The 19,583-nt window shown below is 41.5% G+C and overlaps 1 protein-coding gene and 1 long non-coding RNA gene across 2 annotated transcripts in view; one reads left to right on the top strand and one right to left on the bottom strand.

Moving 5' to 3' along the window:
• The first annotated feature begins 1,901 nt into the window (after positions 1-1,901).
• LOC142942339 (uncharacterized) lies at positions 1,902-7,283 on the top strand. The gene is made up of 3 exons (XR_012951591.1): positions 1,902-3,919; positions 4,078-4,252; positions 4,701-7,283. It is a non-coding gene; the product is annotated as an uncharacterized LOC142942339 (long non-coding RNA).
• A 4,905-nt stretch (positions 7,284-12,188) lies between these two features.
• LOC142942153 (adhesion G protein-coupled receptor F5-like) overlaps positions 12,189-19,583 on the bottom strand; it is a 31,975-nt gene continuing 24,580 nt past the window's right edge. The window contains exons 13-23 of the mRNA XM_076084362.1: positions 19,349-19,506; positions 19,078-19,284; positions 16,885-17,076; positions 16,642-16,779; positions 16,365-16,543; positions 15,293-15,457; positions 13,796-15,181; positions 13,625-13,666; positions 12,593-12,655; positions 12,338-12,404; positions 12,189-12,259 (exon numbers count right to left, since the gene is read on the bottom strand). Of these exons, the coding sequence (XP_075940477.1) occupies positions 12,189-12,259; positions 12,338-12,404; positions 12,593-12,655; positions 13,625-13,666; positions 13,796-15,181; positions 15,293-15,457; positions 16,365-16,543; positions 16,642-16,779; positions 16,885-17,076; positions 19,078-19,284; positions 19,349-19,506 (2,668 nt within the window). The remainder of the gene's footprint in view (positions 12,260-12,337; positions 12,405-12,592; positions 12,656-13,624; positions 13,667-13,795; positions 15,182-15,292; positions 15,458-16,364; positions 16,544-16,641; positions 16,780-16,884; positions 17,077-19,077; positions 19,285-19,348; positions 19,507-19,583) is intronic.

The raw sequence follows: 19,583 nt of genomic DNA, 5'->3' as shown, positions 1-19,583 counted from the left end.
GTAAACGTTTACTAAATTATGGGTCCATAAATGTGGTCAACACACGTCTCTCACTCTATTCTGCTCCTGCTTCATGCAGGAAAGCTTAGCAGATCGCTAACAGTAGATCCGTGAAATAAAGACCATGGACTCCATAGAAGAGTTTCAAGACTTTAGTGTGAATCTTTCTTATTTGTAAAACTGTGGAAACACAATATGAAATATGGCTTTACAAACTGTCCATATACACATACATGAATACAAAACAATCCATGATATAGCCATCATGTAACATGTCCGACTAGCTAGCTTCTACGCTAATTTTAACATTACCGCCAATGGAGAAATGCTAACCGCGATTATCATTTAATACAACACCAATGTTATACTAAAAGAGCGAATAGAATATATCTACGTACATCTTTTCATGCTTCATAAAGACATACTTACAGACTAAGGTCTCTCAAGGCTACCAAACGGAAGAAGTAAAACGTTAGTGCAGCGTGTCTTCTCATTAGAATCTAAAAACAACAAGGCACTAACTACGGCAAGAGAGGAGGGATAAATACGAGCATGAAAATGCAATGACATTCTACCACACAGAAATGTGGGGGCAGAACACACTCGTTTCCTCGGTGTTGTCTGTTCTCACTCGTAGCTCTGAATAGCATTTACCGCTAACTGTGGCTTCTGACGTCCGCTCCATTGGGCTGATGACGCCACTGGTCACGCCGCTCGCTAATCGCTCCAATAACAGCTGCTTCCTCCACAGAAATGCAGACTTTAACTGAACAGCTGCTGATAAAGACAACAATGTCAGCAATGCCTGTAATCAGTTGTCCATGTTAAATTAACCTGGTAGTCGATCGGTAATCAATGTTGTTGTTTGTGAGCTTCCAGGTAAGGGTCATGTGATAGGCATGTGACGAATCAGGGAAGGAGACGTCATGACTGCTAAGAACCAATCAAGTAGTGAACGCGGGTGTGGGCGTCATCGTTTCTGAATGTATCCGTTTCGGCCGTCCACACGAAAACGCAACCCTGGAGTTTTCAAACTCCTCCGTCCTCGGGAGCGTTTTTAAACTCCTCCGTTTACGGTGCTCTAAAACTCCGGCGTAGTGTGGATGCTCAGTGTAAATGTAGTAAAACATATGCGTTTCCAAACAAAAACGGAGTAATGTGGACATGGTCTCAGACAGCTAAGACTGCAAAAGGATCAGGCATTTAGGAGTGGGGACAAAGACTTGTATAAAGAGTCAAAGTGCAGGTTTAGTAAGGCGGTGAGAGATGCTAAACGACTGTACTCTGAGAAACTGCAACACCAGCTCTCAGCAAATGACTCTGCCTCTGTCTGGAGAGGCCTCAGACAGATCACCAACTACAAGCCAAACACTCCATGAACGACCTCCGCCTGGCAGACGAGCTGAACGAGTTCTACTGTCGCTTTGATAGACAATGGGACAGCCCTGACTCCATCCCCCACAGCTCCATCAACCAGCCCCAGACCACCAGGTCCCCCAGCCCAGCAGGGGCCCATGCCTCTGTATCACCCATCCCAGTGTCCCCCCCACCCCCCTCCCCAGTGACGACTCTCTCTATTCTGGAGAGAGACGTTAACAGGCTTTTTAAAAAACAAAACCCCCGCAAAGCAGATGGCCCAGACTCACGCCCTGTCCACATTACTCCGTTTCTACTCCGTATTTGCTACGTTTACACTGAGCGGCCACACTACGCCGGAGTTTTGGAGCACCCTAAACGGAGGAATCTGAAAACTCCGCCGAGGTTGGAGGTATTTGAGAACTCCGGGGTTGCGTTTGCGTGTGGACGGTCAGATACGGATGTGCTTAGAAAAAATTACGCCCACACCCGTGTTCGCTACTGGATTGGTTCTTGGCAACCATGACATCTCCGTCCCTTATTCGTCACACTCACTATCACGTGACCCGTACCCGGAAGAAAACAAACTGGGCTACCAGCGATTCATTTCAACATGGATAACTAATTGCAAGCGTTGCTGCTAGCACAACAGCTACATGATGTTGCTGCGTTGTGCAGTAAAAGTCTGCATTTCTGTGGAGGAAGCAGCTGTTGGAGTGATTAGCGAGCGGCGTGACCGGCATCAGCCCTATGGAGCAGCTCGTTGTTTTTAGATTCTAATGAGAAGACACGCTGCACTAACGTTTTACTTCTTCCGTTTGGTAGCCTTGAGAGACCTTAGTCTGTAAGTATGTATTTATGGAGCATGAAAAGATGTACGTAGATATATTCTATTCGCGTGTTTAGTATAACATTTGTGTTGTATTAAATGCTAATCGCGGTTAGCATTTCTCCATTGGCGGTAATGTTAAAATTAGCTTAGAAGCTAGCTAGGCGGACATGTTACATGCTGGCTATATCATGGATTATTGTTTTTGTATTCATGTAATGTGTATAGGGACAGTTCGTAAAGCCATATTTCATATTGTGTTTCCACAGTTTTACAAATAAAGATTCACACTGAAGTCTTGAAACTCTTCTATGGATTCCATGGTCTTTATTTCATGGATCTACTGTTAGCGATCTGCTAAGCTTTCCTGCACGAAGCAGGAGCAGAATAGAGTGAGAGACGTGTGTTGACCACATTTATGGACCCATATTCTAGTAAACGTTTACATGTAAGTGTTGATTTTAAAGTAAATTTGATGTGAGAGAGAGAGAGAGAGAGATAGACCCGCAGCGCTGTAATGCTCAGCGCGGTTAGCATTTCTCCATTGGCGGTAATGTTAAAATTAGCTTAGAAGCTAGCTAGGCGGACATGACGTTCAGAGCTACTAGTGAGAACAGACATCAACAACACGGAGGAAACGAGTGAGACGTGTGTTGACCATATTGATGGACCCATAATCTAGTAAACGTTTATGTGTAAGTGTTGATGTTAAAGTAAATTTGGAGAGAGAGAGAGAGCGAGAGACCCGCAGCGCTGTAACTAAGTCTGAAAAATAAAACTTTCCACGAACTGTCTGTTTGAGTTTATAGAGAGAGATTTTAGAGGAAGATCTTAAGTATCAAATACAACCTTTCATTGTTAAAGACTACTTTATTACTCTGTCGTATTTATTTATTTTTTTAACTAAGCAAGCAATTCACTTCCTGTTTACACCGTCACGCGCATGCCCAGTGTACGTTAATGGTCACGTGCTGTCCGCCTTCGACGGCTGCCGTGTGGACGGAGATCGTTTCTATTTGACAAATCTGCATCCAAGGAGAAACGGAGTAGTGTGGACAGGGCATCAGTCTCCCCCTCCACCCTGAAACATTGTGCCGATCAGCTGTCTCCGGTGTTTACAGACATCTTCAACACCTCCCTGGAGACATGCCACATACCAGCCTGCTTCAAGGCCTCCATCATCATCCCCGTCCCCAAAAAACCAAGGATCACAGGACTTAATGACTACAGGCCCGTCGCCCTGACCTCTGTGGTCATGAAGTCTTTTGAGCGCCTTGTCCTGTCCCACCTTAAAACCCTCACCCACCCACTCCTGGACCCCCTACAGAGCCAACAGGTCTGTAGACGACGCAGTCAACTTGGCCCTTCATTTCATCCTCCAGCATCTGGACTCCCCAGGAACCTACGCCAGGATCCTGTTTGTGGACTTCAGCTCTGCCTTCAACACCATCATCCCGTCTTTGCTGCATGACAAGCTCTCCCAGCTGCACGTGCCCGACTCCACCTGCAAGTGGATCACAGACTACCTGTCTGACAGGAAGCAGCACGTCAAGCTGGGAAAACACGTCTCAGCCTCTCGGACCATCAGCACGGCCCCCCAAGGCTGCGTTCTTTCCCCTCTGCTCTTCTCCCTGTACACCAACAGCTGCACCTCCAGTCCGTCAAGCTCCTGAAGTTCGCGGATGACACCACCCTCATTGGACTCATCTCTGGTGGGGATGAGTCCGCTTACAGGTGGGAGACTGACCATCTGGTGACCTGGTGTGGACTGAACAACTTAGAGCTCTTAGAACTCTAGTCCTTAATTTGGTTAAATGTAAGTAGTTAACAGTGCACACACGATTTGCTTGATTTTCTTCTTCTCTTTTTTTGCATCTGTGTATGATCAACAGGTGAATCAAGACTTCATGCTGCTGTTTGGTGCTGAAACAGCTTCCAAGATGCTTCAGAAGTGGGATACAGCATTCAAGCCCAAGGTTATCAAAGAGGCCAAACACCTGACTCAGTCAACTGAGCTATGCCGACTTCTGACAGCTGCTGAAAACCTGGCAGAGAACGATTACACCAGTAAGCTACATGATATCCTTTGTTTATATTCCAAATAGCTGGCGCTATTAACTTTGTGCATTCCACGTACATACTAATGACTTGTTTTGCCTCATTTACTCTTTTTGGACACATAGGCCTACAGTAGCAACTCAACTTTTCTTTTGTCTAACAGACCCAAGTATGCAGTGAGCAGTTGAAAACCTGCTAACTCTTCCTTTTCCTACGCTGCTTTAAAGTCATAATTCAGATTCTTACGCATGCTTCACTGGGAGTGTGTTCCTTCCAAATTAACTGGGACTTCATTTGGGAGGAACACACTCCCAGTGAAGCTCACATTTTTGCAACACGGGGGCGAGTGACTGGTCAAACTGGAGGATCTATTAAACTTCTTATGGAACAATAACTACCACTGCATGGCTAAGAACCTGAACTGCCACTCTAAGGTTCATGTTATTCTGTTTTTCAGTCATGCTGCAGCATCGTTGAACACCTGCAGGGAAGAGAAGCTAAACAACCACGCATCCTTGCTGTTGGCCGAACCAAAAACAGAATGGATGCTTTTCTACATCGTTGTGGACAAACAGCTCATCCCCTGCCAAGCCACCAGCTCGTTGGGTGCTGTTGACGAACTGTTTGAATCCCACTACGTGTTCAACCTGTCTTATGATGAAACCCTGGTCCAACTCTTCACTTTCGTGCAGACAACAGTCTACAACATTGATGAACAGATGAGTCTCCAAGAGTCCGTGAGTTCCGGGCGAAAGTCTTACACGTGGTTTAAAGTGTTTCATTTGTCAAGCTGTACATGCGGCCTGCCAGGACTTGATAACCCATTTAAGAATTGATCAGTTTTTATGATAGCACCAGGTTTAAGTTGGTGTGTGCACAGGATCGTTGTAGGAGTCAGTTTTCAACATATTCTGGTTTAAAAAAAACATTTAATTAGAGTTCATGAGAGGAATGTTTGTCAAAGTGGTGATGCAGCAGAGTCATTTCAAGCAAATTTTCACAGTCAACAAGATACAACAGAAGCTGTTGTAACAAGTGCCACGCGGAGCCCAGAGGCTGGGTGTTCTGAGAACAATGCATCAGGCCTTTACAGAGAAAATTTCAAAAAATATTTGCACGTCAATTATTGCTAAACTCCAAGGAAGCGGTATGGCAAATAGTGTGGCTTCAACAATTGTTGGTGATTTGGAAGAACTTGCTACTGGACTGCACTCCCAACTTAAGCATGATGTACTGTCTGCTGTGCCTAAAGATGATCCTGTAAGATCTACATTAGAAGAAGGTCTTGAGAATTTCGAAAACCCATTTGTTAAATTTAATACTGAAACGAAATGATTGAAATATTTCAATGAGAAATGGGGGGAGCCAGTAGAAGTAATGTTAGGAGTTCGATTTGATACCAGGCGAAATAAAAAAAACTTTTAAACATTTTTGCTTACAATCCAATTTTGGAAACAATCAAATGTATATGCCGCAATTCTGATATTTGCAAACTGCTTGGGGAACCTTGTGTATCAAAAACTGACAGATATGACGACTTCTACAATGGAAATGTCTTCAAGACACATCCATTTTTCTCGAAACAACAAACTTCTTTACAAATTCAGATGTACTAAGATGACTTTGAAACGGCTAACCCACTGGGTTCAAAATGTGGCGTTCACAAAATAGGGGCTCTTTATATTTCTTTCTTTATTTTGTCCTCAGAAATCTGCCGCCAAAGTTTAACTCTACTTCGATAAACATTCATTTGGTTGCACTGTTTCATACTGAAGATGTGAAAAAATATGGCGTTGATCCTATTCTGCAACCTCTGATTGATGACATCAAAATGCTGGAGAGTCACGGCCTTGATTTGTCTTTCTCCACTGAAAAAGTCCATGGCACTATATGTCAGATAACTGGGGACAATTTAGGGATGCACGCAATTCTGGGTTTTACTCAGTCTTTTATTGGACATTATTTCTGTCGTTTGTGTTTGATTGAAAAAGCTGATGCACAGAATGTTTACAATGAGGATGACCCCAAGATAATCTTGCGTGGAAAAGAGTTTTTTGAAATAAACTGCAATTAGTTGCAATCAGAACCACAGAAGTTATCCGTGTTTGGTTTAAAGAGAATTTCAACTTTCAGCCTGCAGTTTTTTCATGTTTGCCACAATTTTTCTTTGGACATAATGCACGACATTCTTGATGGGGTGGGTCAGTATGAGATGAAGTTATTGTTACAGTATCTCTCAGAAAATGTTTTGTCAAGGACAATGTTTGTCAATGTTTGTTCTCTAGGATTTATGCTTTTGACTATGGATACTTGGAGCGCAACAATCGCCCTACAAGGATTAACATGGACGGTAGTGGCAATAACATAGGACTCAATTCCACTTTGTCTGGTAAGAAACACACTTTGCTTTTTGGTGACATTGTGCCAGAAGGAAACCAAAAGTGGACTTTGCTTTTACTGCAGATAATCAACATCATATCTTCTCCATCTGTTACACTAGGCATGACTGTACATTTAAAGCATTTTATAATAATTGTTCAAAATCGGACCCCTGATGTGGAGCATGAGATTTGAAGCAAAACACAAGGCTTTTAAAAACACAACTTCAAGAACATAACTAAATCTCTTGCAAAGAAACATCAAATGTCCATATGTGGACAATAGTGACATATTTGCCCGAGCCCTGAATGCCGCTGTCCCGAAAGACATCTTCTCTACCAACTGGGTTAAAATCAGTGGGACAGAGTACAGGGCAGGACTAATCATTTGCAGTGAGACTGAAGTGAACAAGCTTGTAGTTGACCATTTCAGTGAGCATTTCTATGCCTACCAAGTATGTGAACGTGATGAGAAAGATGTAATCAAAGCAGACAGTCTTGTTATTTATAAGCCCTTTGACTTACAAAGTGCTTATGGTGAAGATGAGAGCCTATATATTGTACCATTATTTTCTTTGTAAATGTGCATATGTAGTTAAGTTGTGCCCATGGTGCTTGGAAGATATTTTCTGAATAAAAAGAACATGTTTTTGTATCAATGATTTATTGTAGTTGACTGTTATGTCTTCAGGGTGAAAACATTTAAACTTATGTAAACATGTGTGGTGAAGCCTGACCTGAGTGGCTTCTGTAGTGGTAGGAGGCAGACACGAGAGACTTTGTTCAGATATCAAAAAGGTGTTATTTATAAAAGTGCCCTGCGACACGTGTAACCAAACATATATACAAACAAAACAAAACAAATGTTTAACGTAGCTTAACTGAATAAAACTCAACTTAAAGTAACATAATCACGTGCACACAGCTAAACACTGATCTCCCTTTCTGTCCCCTGTTCAGTCAAAGTCATCACCTTTATATAGAGCCTCCTATCAGCAGGCTTCAGTTCCTACCATGAGTGCAGGTGACACCAATTACTGACTCCATAGTTAACAGACACGACCTATACCTTACAGCACCCCTTTAGGTAACCAACGATTTTATATGGTTTATAATTTACTATACACTCACAACAATGTAAAACAGATCACAACTAACCTACAAATCTACCTGTACATACTCCCCCCCCATACTTGGTTTGACCCAATGACGTCATTATTGACATCATCCAGTGTATAAATAGAGGAAATGGTTGGGTGCCTCCCCCTTTAGCCTCTGGAACACATGGTGGGTATGGTACACAAACAATTGACACGCATGGTTTCGATTTATGGATGAATGTAATATGGGACAAATGGTGTGTTCTCACCCACTTTGTCACAACATGGATACACAATTTAGTGTTACAAATACACTGTAAACAACACTGTGAGTGTCGGATATTTAACACTATGAAAGAGTTAAAATATTAACACTATCCAAAGTGTAAATTTAACTCGGAACCAGTGAGAATTATATAAACACTGCGAGTTAAATTCACACTTCTGATTTTGCTGTGTAGTCTTCTGACCACTCAAAGTGCTTTTACACTACATGTCATCATTCACCCATTCATACTGATGCCCGTCAGGACTAACTAACATTCATACAACATTCACACACTGCAGGCACAGCTACGGAAACAACCTGGGGGTTAAGTATCTTGCTCAAGGACACATGGACTAGCGGAGCCGGGGGTAGAACCGACGATCCTCTGATTGAAGGACGACCCTGCTCTACCACTGAGCCACAGTCGCTCACATTTAAAGAAGGAAAGGGCCATTTTGCTCAACAATCGTGCATTTTCTATTTCATTGTAGTTGTATTTAAAGAACATTGTTCATGTTATATTTATATTGTTGCTTAATAAATACAAATTAATTGTTGCCTGTGTCATATGTCCTGTAAGTGGTGTTAGGTGAGTTTGCGAATGAGCCCAGATAGTGATGACGATAGTTGATTTTAGATTAACTATCTCACTGTGATAGACAGTGTCGAAGGTTTTGGTACCGATTAATCGTGGTAACAACGATTTTGTGTGACCTACGGAGTGCCGGTAGAAGCAATTCACAATTCGCAAGAGAGGGTGTTAGACATGTTGGAGTGTTTTGCGAAATTGTGATGCCACTACACGGAAGGCCATGGTTATTAGATGTTAACAAGCACCGTAAAAAACAACAAGGGGAAGGGTGCGGGAGCCACTTTCCTCCAGGCCAGGTGAGCAAGTCACATAGAGAGAGAACTGAACTCTGCCTCTCCCCCCCTTCTCGCAGTCTCTTGCTGCATCAGGGGTGCTCACAGGGGGTGACCGGACAGCGGGGCACAAGTGCCGTGGATCCGTGGTCATCCCGGCGGCAGCTAGGGTCTGCCCGTCGCCGGCGAGGTCCTCTCAGTTCGTGCATCCACTGCTGAGGGTGCCTCGTTCCACTTTTGTTCGTTTCAAACAAAAGGCCTCTTATTTGTTTATTACTTTTTATTTTTATTAATTAAAAATTAAATTGAGAAAGTGTGCGGGGGCACGGCGCGCTACAGTGGAAACTGTTGTGTTACTATAACTACGTACGTAAATTGCTACGAATTTTACTGAGACTGCGGCTCAGTGGTAGAGCAGGATCGTCCTTCAATCAGAGGATCGTCGGTTTGATCCCCGGCTCCTCTTGTCTATGTGGATGTGTCCTTGAGCAAGACACCTAATCCCCCCCAAATTGCTCCTGCAGGCTGTTCCTGCGATGTATGAATGTTAGTTAGTACTGATGGGCAGGTGGCACCTTGCATGGTAGCCCCTGCCATCAGTGTATGAATGGGTGTGAATGGGTGAGTGATGACATGTAGTGTTAAAGCGCTTTGAGTGGTCGGAAGATTATAAAAGCGCTATACACGTACAGTCCATTTACCGGGCAGCTTTTTTTTTTTTTTTCGTTTTTTTAAAATTACGGTTACGCTTTTGCACTTTGTTTCATTAAACTTTTTATTAATAAATGCCACTTTTATGCACTACTCCTGCTTATCAACCTGGCTCCTCAACATCACTTTTTAAAGTTTTCCTGTGCCAAACTAACTCCTCTGCCCGTGATATGGGGTGGCGGCTCTACAAACGGTCATGACAAATGTTTGTCAAATTTCAAATGTGATGATGTTATACATAATTATGGTATTCCAGTGAACAAATTGTTGATTTCTTTAGTGTAAAGGCCTTTGCACACAGTCCGTATAGCTAAAGCTGCCCCGAGCACGAGTTCCTTAGCTTAGCTTCTTTCCAATGTGATTTATTCGTTAGCCCTGTTTGGGACTAGTATATTTAATGCTTTCGCAACAGATAGGATAATAAAACACATCCGACTTGGTGTGCAAGGTTTCTTAGCTGCAAGGTAACCGATTTTATCGGATGACGGATTAAAAGGCTGCATACAATAATGTGTGCTTGGCAACAGAGAAATGGAAACCAAATTCATGCTATGGGGTCCAATCAGTTTTGTGTTTTGAACACATTCACGCTGCTTCGCCATGTCTTCATTTTATCATGACAGACACCTTTACATTGATGTAACACTGTTGATTCCGGTGTCTGTCCATGTTTCAAAGGGAAATCCAGTATACAGTACCAAAGGTTTTTTTACTCTCTAATGTTCCGATACATTTTCTCTGGTTGACATAATAATTTGACATTGACCATCAAGGAACCAATCTATCTTTAAATATAGTGTGCTTATTTGTTTAATTGTGACGGATTGATTATTTATAGTATTCAACATGGTAATAATAAATCTACTGTTTCTTTAAAACTCATTGTACCATACAAATCATTGAACAGCAAAGTTCACCTTGACGGGCTAATGAACAGTTATTTCACTGCATAACTGTTTTTTTAGACCTTGGCCAAATGTCGAATAATCCCTCAAAATAACAACAAACATTGTAAGCATACCTGCAAACTTGTCACTTTTCGGGGGGGGTCAACTGGCCAGCCAGCGTTTCTCAGATTGGAGTAAGACGAGGAGAAAAGGTTATGTCATGGTCTTTGCAATAAAACATCTTTGACTGTCGAGTCTTGGCCAATCAGCGTTAAGATGTCTACACCGTCTTCATTTCCCTCCGTTAAAGTTTAAGTTACGTTGTGCATGCGGAACTTTGTCGATTGTTAACGTTCGGCATTATCGCGATTTAGGAGGAAAAAACGTAACGTGATTAAACATGCAGCCCCCCCGTGTTCCGGTTCAGTCCACACGGTCACTCATTAATGTTAAACCGGAACACCGGCGCATCTGGTTGCAGGTTGTTTGTTTTAACTCAAAGTAGAATGAGGCAATTTCATGGTGATAACTTTTATGACCACGAAACATGAGGCCCAGATACTGATGAGATGATGAGGTCAAAGAGCTTAATGAAGAGGACGCTGTTTGTGCAGCACAGCTTCACGCAGGGCTGAGATGTGAGTGGAGCTGGGCCTGGATGAAGGTGGAGCTGGGCCTGGATAAAGGTGGAGCTGGGCCTGGATAAAGGTGGAGGTGGGCCTGGATAAAGGTGGAGGTCTAAACAGACGTGAGTACAGCTTCCCGCTGTCACAGTATTTTAAATTGATAAGGCAGGGTATGCTAAATGCAGCCTCTGCTCCAAGGAGATGAAGTACAGCAACAAGGGCTCACATGCCCTCTCATCACACTGTACACACTGCTCACTGTGATGACCACAGCCAGTGTACTAACAGTCCCACGTGCAGTTGCTCCCAAGGGCCCTGAAGTAATGAGAGAGAGTGTTAAGGTGCCTGTATCTTCATGTCAGCAGGTTGCTAATGCAGAGGAGTGTATATATCACAGCTATTATTTTACTCTTGATAAGCTACTTTAGCCAGAGTAGATTATCATTTTAATTTAAATAATTGAACTGGATTGAATGCATATTAATTGCAAATAGAAGATAGGCCACAATTCTAACAGCTTTACAGTAACAGTGGAAGTTAATAGTAAGCCATACAGTAAACAGGGTTCAATGAAAACTAATCACTTTATTTTGTAAAGGCGATGGTTCTCGCTACTCTTGCTATCTTTGTTTTTATATGACTAAAACTTTTGAAAATGACACCTCGGTCTCAATGGATTTTGTCTGAATAAAGGTTAATAATAATAGAGCTGAAATACTGATTAATAACTGAATAATAAATTAGTTTTTTGCTTAAAGTAAATGGCTTATCACTTAATTTTCTTATCAGAGTACACCAGAATGCTACATTATCCCCCCCGGACTGGCTTTTGTGCTTCTTACCAAACGAAGAAACAGTAGACTTTACATTTCAAAATCAGCAGCACAAGGCATATGTTTCAAAAGTACCATTTCAGTTTTTTATTCACTATCAAATAACACAAAACTTTACATTCAGACACGTCACGCTTGCTTTTCTAGGGCTTCTCATTAGAAAACTGAGAACATCCAAGTGAACTTTATGCTTTTTAGTTTGTTATTATAAACAATAACTGGCTGATCTTTTAAGTCAGTAATGAAACACATTTTATATGAACAGTTGAAGCGCTGACTCAGATATTGCTGAATGACTCCGATGCACCGTTGCTTCTTGAGTTTGCCGCTTCTGACACATGGTACATATCTGAAAGACAAAAAAACAAATTGTTAACAGCTAATTCAAATGGACGGAAAAATTGCAAAATTTAAAACAACTACTTGCATCTTCTTCCACGCAGTCGATTTATCCAGCTTAGTCCACTGTGAGAGGCAATGCCACCACTGGTACTCTATGGTAGAAAAAAATGCTTGTAAAAGCAAGTGATTGCAGAAAAGACTTGCGTAATTGTCATTGAGATTGATTGATTAAAAGCCTGTAGATTCAACTACAGGCTTGCATCATTAGGAACAAGGAAAACCTACATGAATTTAACAGAGTTTATGTAACAGTTTGGGATATAAAATAAAAAATACTTACTCTTGTTGTATTATTTGAGCCTGTGCTTGATGTAGGTATTTTTCTTGACAGGATAGAACGGATCTAAAGGCACAATCAAATTTATGTCAATGTCAGATTTTAGTATGTTCAACTACTGTGTAATTTGGTATATATTTAGCAAGACTAACGCTTAAAAGTAACAGTTTGACATTGTGGGTAATAAGCTTACTCGCTTTCCAATGATGTGTTTTTAAGTGAGCTTTAGAGGTAATGGTTGGCAGATTTTTTTACTTTGGACAGAGCCAGGCTAGCTGCTGCCAGTCTTTATGCTAAGCTAATTGCCTCCTGTCTCTAAGCTCCACACTCAAGCCGAAGTTCTACTTTTAGAGTAAGCGAGGGTCCACTAGAGTCCACATGATGTACATTTTGTCATCAGTGGGTGTAGGGGTATTGGCAATTTGTTGCTAAGCTAAGCTACAGTATAAACAGAACTATTACGTTGTGTCTGCAGCTGAATGCACCTGTTTGGGAGTATAACCGAGGCTTTAGTGCATACATGAAGGTGGCACAGGTGGAAAGTACCACATTTTCTCAAGTGCTGTACTTAAGTAAAGTTTTGAGGTACTTGTTCTTAACTTGAGTATTTATATTTTGTGCTACATAATACTTCTACCCCACTACAATCCTGGGGAAATATTGTACTTCTGTACTGTTACCAATTACTTCGCAGATTACACACAGAAAACTGAAAATACAATGAATAGCTAAGTAGTAGTAATTAGCTACACATCAGCCAACTACAACAGTAAAAAAACTGCTTTATCATGATAATGTAATTATAGAATATATAATCATATCAATAACATTGATAGGAACCCTTCTGCTCAATAAGGAGTACTTTTATTTTTGATACTGTAAGTACATTTGAGTCACAATACTACTGTACGATCGTTTGAGAATAATTTATGAAATGCAGGATTTAAATACTCCCTCCACTGCTTTTCATCGATCTCTTCCAGAAGCAAATAAGTGCATTTCCTAAAAAAAACTATTTCCTTGAAGCCAACTTACCTTTGAATCAAGCAGTGTCCCGAACACTAAAATGAAGAAACCCTGAGGAAAGGCAGATGACATGCAGATTTCTTTAGAATCGAAAGGATGGAACACAAAGTGTTTCATTACACAAAAATACTGCCATGTAATTATTAAATTACAACGTTGTATTTCAATAGTGGTAAATACCTGTAGTGAATTGAAGAAGGCAAAGGCAATGTGGATTCCCTTATTTGTTGATGATATCATGGTTCCGATTCCTAAAGCCCAGGTCAGTCCGAATAAAGGAGTCAAAATGACCACACACCTTAGAATGACCACCAGTGTGTGCCTTTCATCTGTTTGGGCAGCGTCTCCCACACCTCTTCTCAGCATTTTGAACAAGACCACGATTACGATTACGAGGTTGATGGAAACTATTAACAAGGCAGGTATCACCAAGGCCAGCAGGGCATGTGTCTCAAGCCAGTTGAGCCAACAAGCCTCGTCTTTCCTGATGTATCCATTTCCTGGTGCTGTGACAGCAACAGTAATAACAGCTATAATCAGAGGGCACCCATAGCCTAATAGGAAGCCAATGCCCAACATGGTTGACCTGGACATGTGGGAGAAGACCATAACCGTCCGGTAGAAGAGCAGTAGGCCTGACACCAGCATCCAAAAGAACACAGCGAGGTAGAAAAAGTGCATGAAAAATGTTGCTGTGCTGCATGGTCCAACTGGAACCACAAAGTTCTCCCCTGGGTTTTCGAGGGGGTTGTTAGCAATAGAGGCTCCGATGATGAAACAGATGTTGGCGATCAACAGAGACAGGGCAGTGTTAATGATGGAAACATGACGCATGAAGGCAGTGCTATTTCTGGTAATGGCTTTCCAAACGTATCCTTCAATTATTAGACATATAACTAAGCTTGCCAGAGATATCGCAACCCCAACATAAGTGATTATATCCAAGGCGACTCCCAGCCCTGGAGGGATGTCGGTCGCCATCAGAATTGAGAAGGAGGTGAGATGGTTGCAGTTGCAGGTTACTATGTCGTTTATGTCGGAAACAAATGTACAACCCTCATCATCCCAACCGCCCAGATTATTAAAGAGTGTAAAGTTCCAGAAGACGCACTGTGGGACTTGTGACAGCGACTTGTTCAGCTTTCTGTAGCGCAGAGTAACATTCTGAATTGTTTCATTCATATTTATTTGGACTAGCACGACAGCAGCATTGATGACAGTCTCATTGCTGGTGGTGTTGAAGAGGCTGGAGTTCCGCGCCGGCATAACATTGTTAAGAGTAGGAAAGGTAATGGTGGTGATAAAGACATTGATAAGGTTGGGGTCGTCTGGTAGTTCTAAGAAGACGCTTGAATTCAGATTTGCCATGAAGGAGTTGTTAAATGTGGTACTGTTTAATATGATCCGTGGAGTCGTAAAGTTAACCTCATCCACCAATCCACTAGCGAGGGTCTCCAGTGAACCCAGTAGGCTTGAGCTCGAATTCCTGGTTTCATTTGCATTCAGAAATTCCCAGGACTCTCTTGAATCATCACCAATGATGACATCAACTGTTTCAAGTACATCCTGAAGTACATCCTGCAGATGAAGAGACATTTCATTGTGAGGGTGGGGCCTCTTCACAAAGTACACACATAACCTTTATTAACAGGCTACAGAGGGGAAGGTTTAACATACCTTTATGTCAGATGCACTGATTTCATCACCGATATTGGCTATGTTCCCTATGATGTCGACGATAGCGGATATGGTTGCAGGTGAATCAGAAACTTGAGTTTGTTCATTTCTGACAATCATACTTAGATTCGCCACAAAGTCTGGCACCGTCTCCTCATTCAAATTCTAAAAGAATGAAACATCAGAAACACAAAAACATATTCATGACATATGCAGAGATGTTTCTTCCTGGTCACTAGAAACTGCTACAGACAACAGCTGTGCACCTTTCAAGCCACAAGAGGAAAGAGCAGGCTAAAAGAATTGGCTGGTCTTAAGGATGTCTCAGTTATTTTGGACCGATCTCGATCTGAGTCCTTTAATATTGGGTATCTGCCATACTGGGTGCATCCAATATTTACTTGAATGTTAATAAAAATGTATTTGACACATTGTAATAACAGCTGTAGCCTACTGCATCTGACGCACATTATTGTTCAAAAGTGTCTTCATCCAAATAGTGAAGGTCCTAGTTCAAAATTGATAAGCTCAAATTAATGACGTAAATAATTGTTTTAACTTGGAGGAAGGGAGACACGGGAGAACCAGACCCAGGAATGCGTGGGGCAGACTGTCAGGGCCCGCTGCAGTAAAATGAGAGGTTTTCTTAAGGGACTCTGGTGCTCAGAAACACCACCGCTTTTGTCAACAAGGGACCGCCATGATTAACATGAAATTAATTTCCTCGTAATAACTTTAAATATACATTGTCTCATACAATTTTTGTCAGGACATTCACAACGGCAAGTCTGCTACTGATAATTCCTGCACTTCAGTACATAACAGATACCTTACATCACAGAAGCATCAGAAACACCTATAATAGAATCATCATTGACCAGTTGTCTTAGTGAATGTTTTCATATCAAATCCACAACCTGATTAAAACCAGGATACAACATAAAACGGACTAGTGAGCATGTCAAGGTACTGATTGACCGACTATATCATGAAGATGATATGGCTGAGACCAGAAGTTGAGTTAATTAAGTTGAAGCTACATATTGGTGAAATGGCATAATTGATCACTTACCGCTGAAGCAATTAACAATTCATTGATTTCTGCTACAATGCAGGTGTCCTCCAAAAGTTTCCACTCTCTTGATAGCTGACACTGCGCCTTCTTGAACCCTGCTAGACCTTCATCACATTGTATGCTTGATATGTCGCCTTCTTGTCCATCCCCATATAGATGATCATTACATACAACATCTGAAGAGTTAAATTATCAATTAGTGTCTGACATGAAGATGGCAAAAAAACAAACATCTTAAGGAACAGCAAAATCATATTTTAAGTGTTGCTCTTACCGTCTATGAAAACGTTCAACCTAGTTTGATCTTGATTAGATTGATCCTTGACTTTACAAATGAAAACGATTTCCTTTGCTACGCTGCAGCTCTCGAACTCGTAATCATACTTGATGCAGTTTCCTCCATCGACAGGGGCTGTGAACGTTAAACAGTGTTGTTAACGAGAGAAACTGCAAACAGCTGAGTCCAGCGTTTCAGTATGGTCAGATTGAGTAGTTTTCAACGTCACTTGATACTTACTAGAGTCCACTCCTACCCACTCGATCTTATAGGGGGACTGCACACAACACTGAAGGGGTTGTGTCTCTCCCTCCTTACATTTAGCATTGACTTCCCTCTGCAGTCGTATATTGGGAGCTTGTGTGATATCCGTTACATCTCCTTTTTGGCTGAAAGTTATGATTCCGCCCGTCAGAGTACATTCGTAACGTCCTGTGATTAAGAGAAGCAAGTGTCAATGGTTGCAATTTTATGCTGTAAAATAAAGAAAACATTCTAACTTTTCACTATAGCTCTTACTAAACATTTTTGATACTGATACATTGACATTATTTTTCGAGATGAATGTTGTGGCTAGTATGCTAGCTAAAAAGGGACAATGTGTCCCCTTTTTAAGTGGATGTCCAATCAGTGTTGATGGTAAATGTAGTCCATTGAAGCATTTCCTTAGTGCGTGCTATATTGACCCTGAGGGCTTTCTGCCAGAAATTGTTTATTTTAACCCAAAACATGATCTTTTCCTAAACCTAACCAAGTGGGATTATTGTCTAAACATTACAAGATTTGTGGGAGAAAGTCCTGAAGGCAAACTTCTGCCATGTGTGCACTGCACGCATCAAAACCACACACAGGCTGCTGCTGTGCTGAAGCTAAACAAGAATGACACAATAAACAACTCTGTGCGCGGCGCACCGATAGAAGATATTGTTGCTTCTTCTGACATGACAATGGAGCCGAGTAAACACTATGCACACAACGATGGGAATTATATACAATATATATAATTACACTAATTTCATCGCACAGCACAAACTCCTAGTAGCTCTGGGGCTTGCAGCAACTTCCGGTTCTGAAAAGTGAAGCTTTAAACCTGCATTCTTTCTAATGGCCATCAGGGGGCGAATCCTGGTTGCAAAAAGAAGTCTGAAAATGACTGATTTATTACCTCAGTCGACATTGTAAACATGAGTTTATGCTCTCAATTGCTAGTTTAAAGTATTCTTCAATACAGCATGATGTTCATTTCATAAATTATGGTCCCATTTAGAGTAAAATAGACCATAAAAAAGGGTATGATTTAGGGAGGGGCTACGTTGTGATTGACAGGTCGCTACCACAGTGTTGTCCTGTGGGAGTTGTTTGTGACACTGTGTGTGGGTTAAAGTTCTAAGACTAAAAAACCCAGTGTGTTTTCAGTTCCTGAAAGTAAGATGGTAAATGGACTGTACTTGTATAGGGTTTTTCTAGTCTTCCAACCACTCAAAGGGCTTTAACACTAAAGGTCATCATTCACCTATTCATACACTGATGGCAGGGGCTACCATGCAAGGTGCCACCTGCCCATCAGTACTCTAACTAATCCTTCATACCCATACCCGGAGCAATTTTTGTTCAATGTTTGGTCGTGCTTAGCTCCAAACTCTCGTGTCATTTGTGGTTGCAAAAAACCAAGACGGCGATGGCCAAAACAACACAATCAAGGCCTCAAAACCACAGTCAACTAACCAATGGGAGCCATCACTGTTGCCGGTGTCAGAGCAGTCTCCAATAGAACCCAGGGGGCTTTCGGCCTGAGTGTATGCCCTTTTAAGTCGCATTAAGCACGGAGTTGCATATTATTTTGTATTATGTATTTAAATATTTTGATTTTCCGATCTCATTCTGGAAGGTCTCGGGATCATGTTCCGGCAGGATTAAGCAAAGGACCAACAGAAGTTTCCTATGTTTTGCATCCCAGCTGCTGAGTGGAGGGATAAGGGGCATATAGAGGCACAGAAGCTAGCGCGCAATGCATCCTGGTACATGTAGGCACTGCAAGCATGGCTCCGCAAGCAGGACAACTCTGCTTTTTTGGTCAATATAGTACGCACAGTTGTTTTGCTTCGATTCACTTAATTTACAATCAACACCGAACACATAGGTGCCAAATATTTCCTTAAACAAGAAGAGGAATTCATTTCTCTAAAACAAAAAACAAAAAAAGTAATTTTACTCTAACACAGGAAAAGACAACTTTAATATTTATTCACAATATTCTGACATAACAGGAATAAAATCCCCAAACTATGATATATCTGATCTCAATTCACATAAATATGGAATGTAGAACCCAGCTTTGAGTGGTGAGGTAACTACTGCTTTATACAAATTGCAAAGTGATATTGTGGTAATTTATTTCTTATTAGTCAACAAATTCAGCTAGCTTTGACTTACCAATATCACGAAGGATGACTTTCTCAATTTGAAGGCTAGAGGTCAAACCAGAATCAGTTTTTGTAATCCTTCCATCGATTTTAATTTTCTTTCCATTCAATTTCCACACAGAACCGGTCATGACTGCCTCATTCAGGTTGTCCTCACACATCAGCTTCATGGGTTCGCCAGTTAGAAGGGGGCTTGGAGGAATAATGCGAGTTTGACCTTTGGAAAAATGAAAAGATATCAGTTTGGAATTCAATCAAGTAAACAAAAATGTATTACCTACTAGCTTTTTTGAACTTACTGTTGAACAGTGCAGTAACTGAGCCAATAACAGAAGCAATGGGCCGCATTGCTTCTGGAAGGTTTTTATTTGCAGTGTCCACTTCAGATGGATTAATTTCCGTTGTCAGAATATCAAAGTCTGTTATTATGCTTCCTTCCCTGTAAGAACAAACACAAGTCAGCGTTGTGGTGTAAAATGTGTACGGGTTCCTGCTTCCAAACATTTTTGACGGAAG

This window comes from Anarhichas minor, unplaced genomic scaffold (genome assembly GCF_050575085.1).
Source record: "Anarhichas minor isolate MPS153535 unplaced genomic scaffold, ASM5057508v1 ptg000136l, whole genome shotgun sequence".
NCBI lineage: Eukaryota > Metazoa > Chordata > Actinopteri > Perciformes > Anarhichadidae > Anarhichas > Anarhichas minor.
The sequence above is the reverse complement of the archived record's forward strand: the minus strand, read 5'-3'. Positions and strand labels throughout refer to the sequence as shown.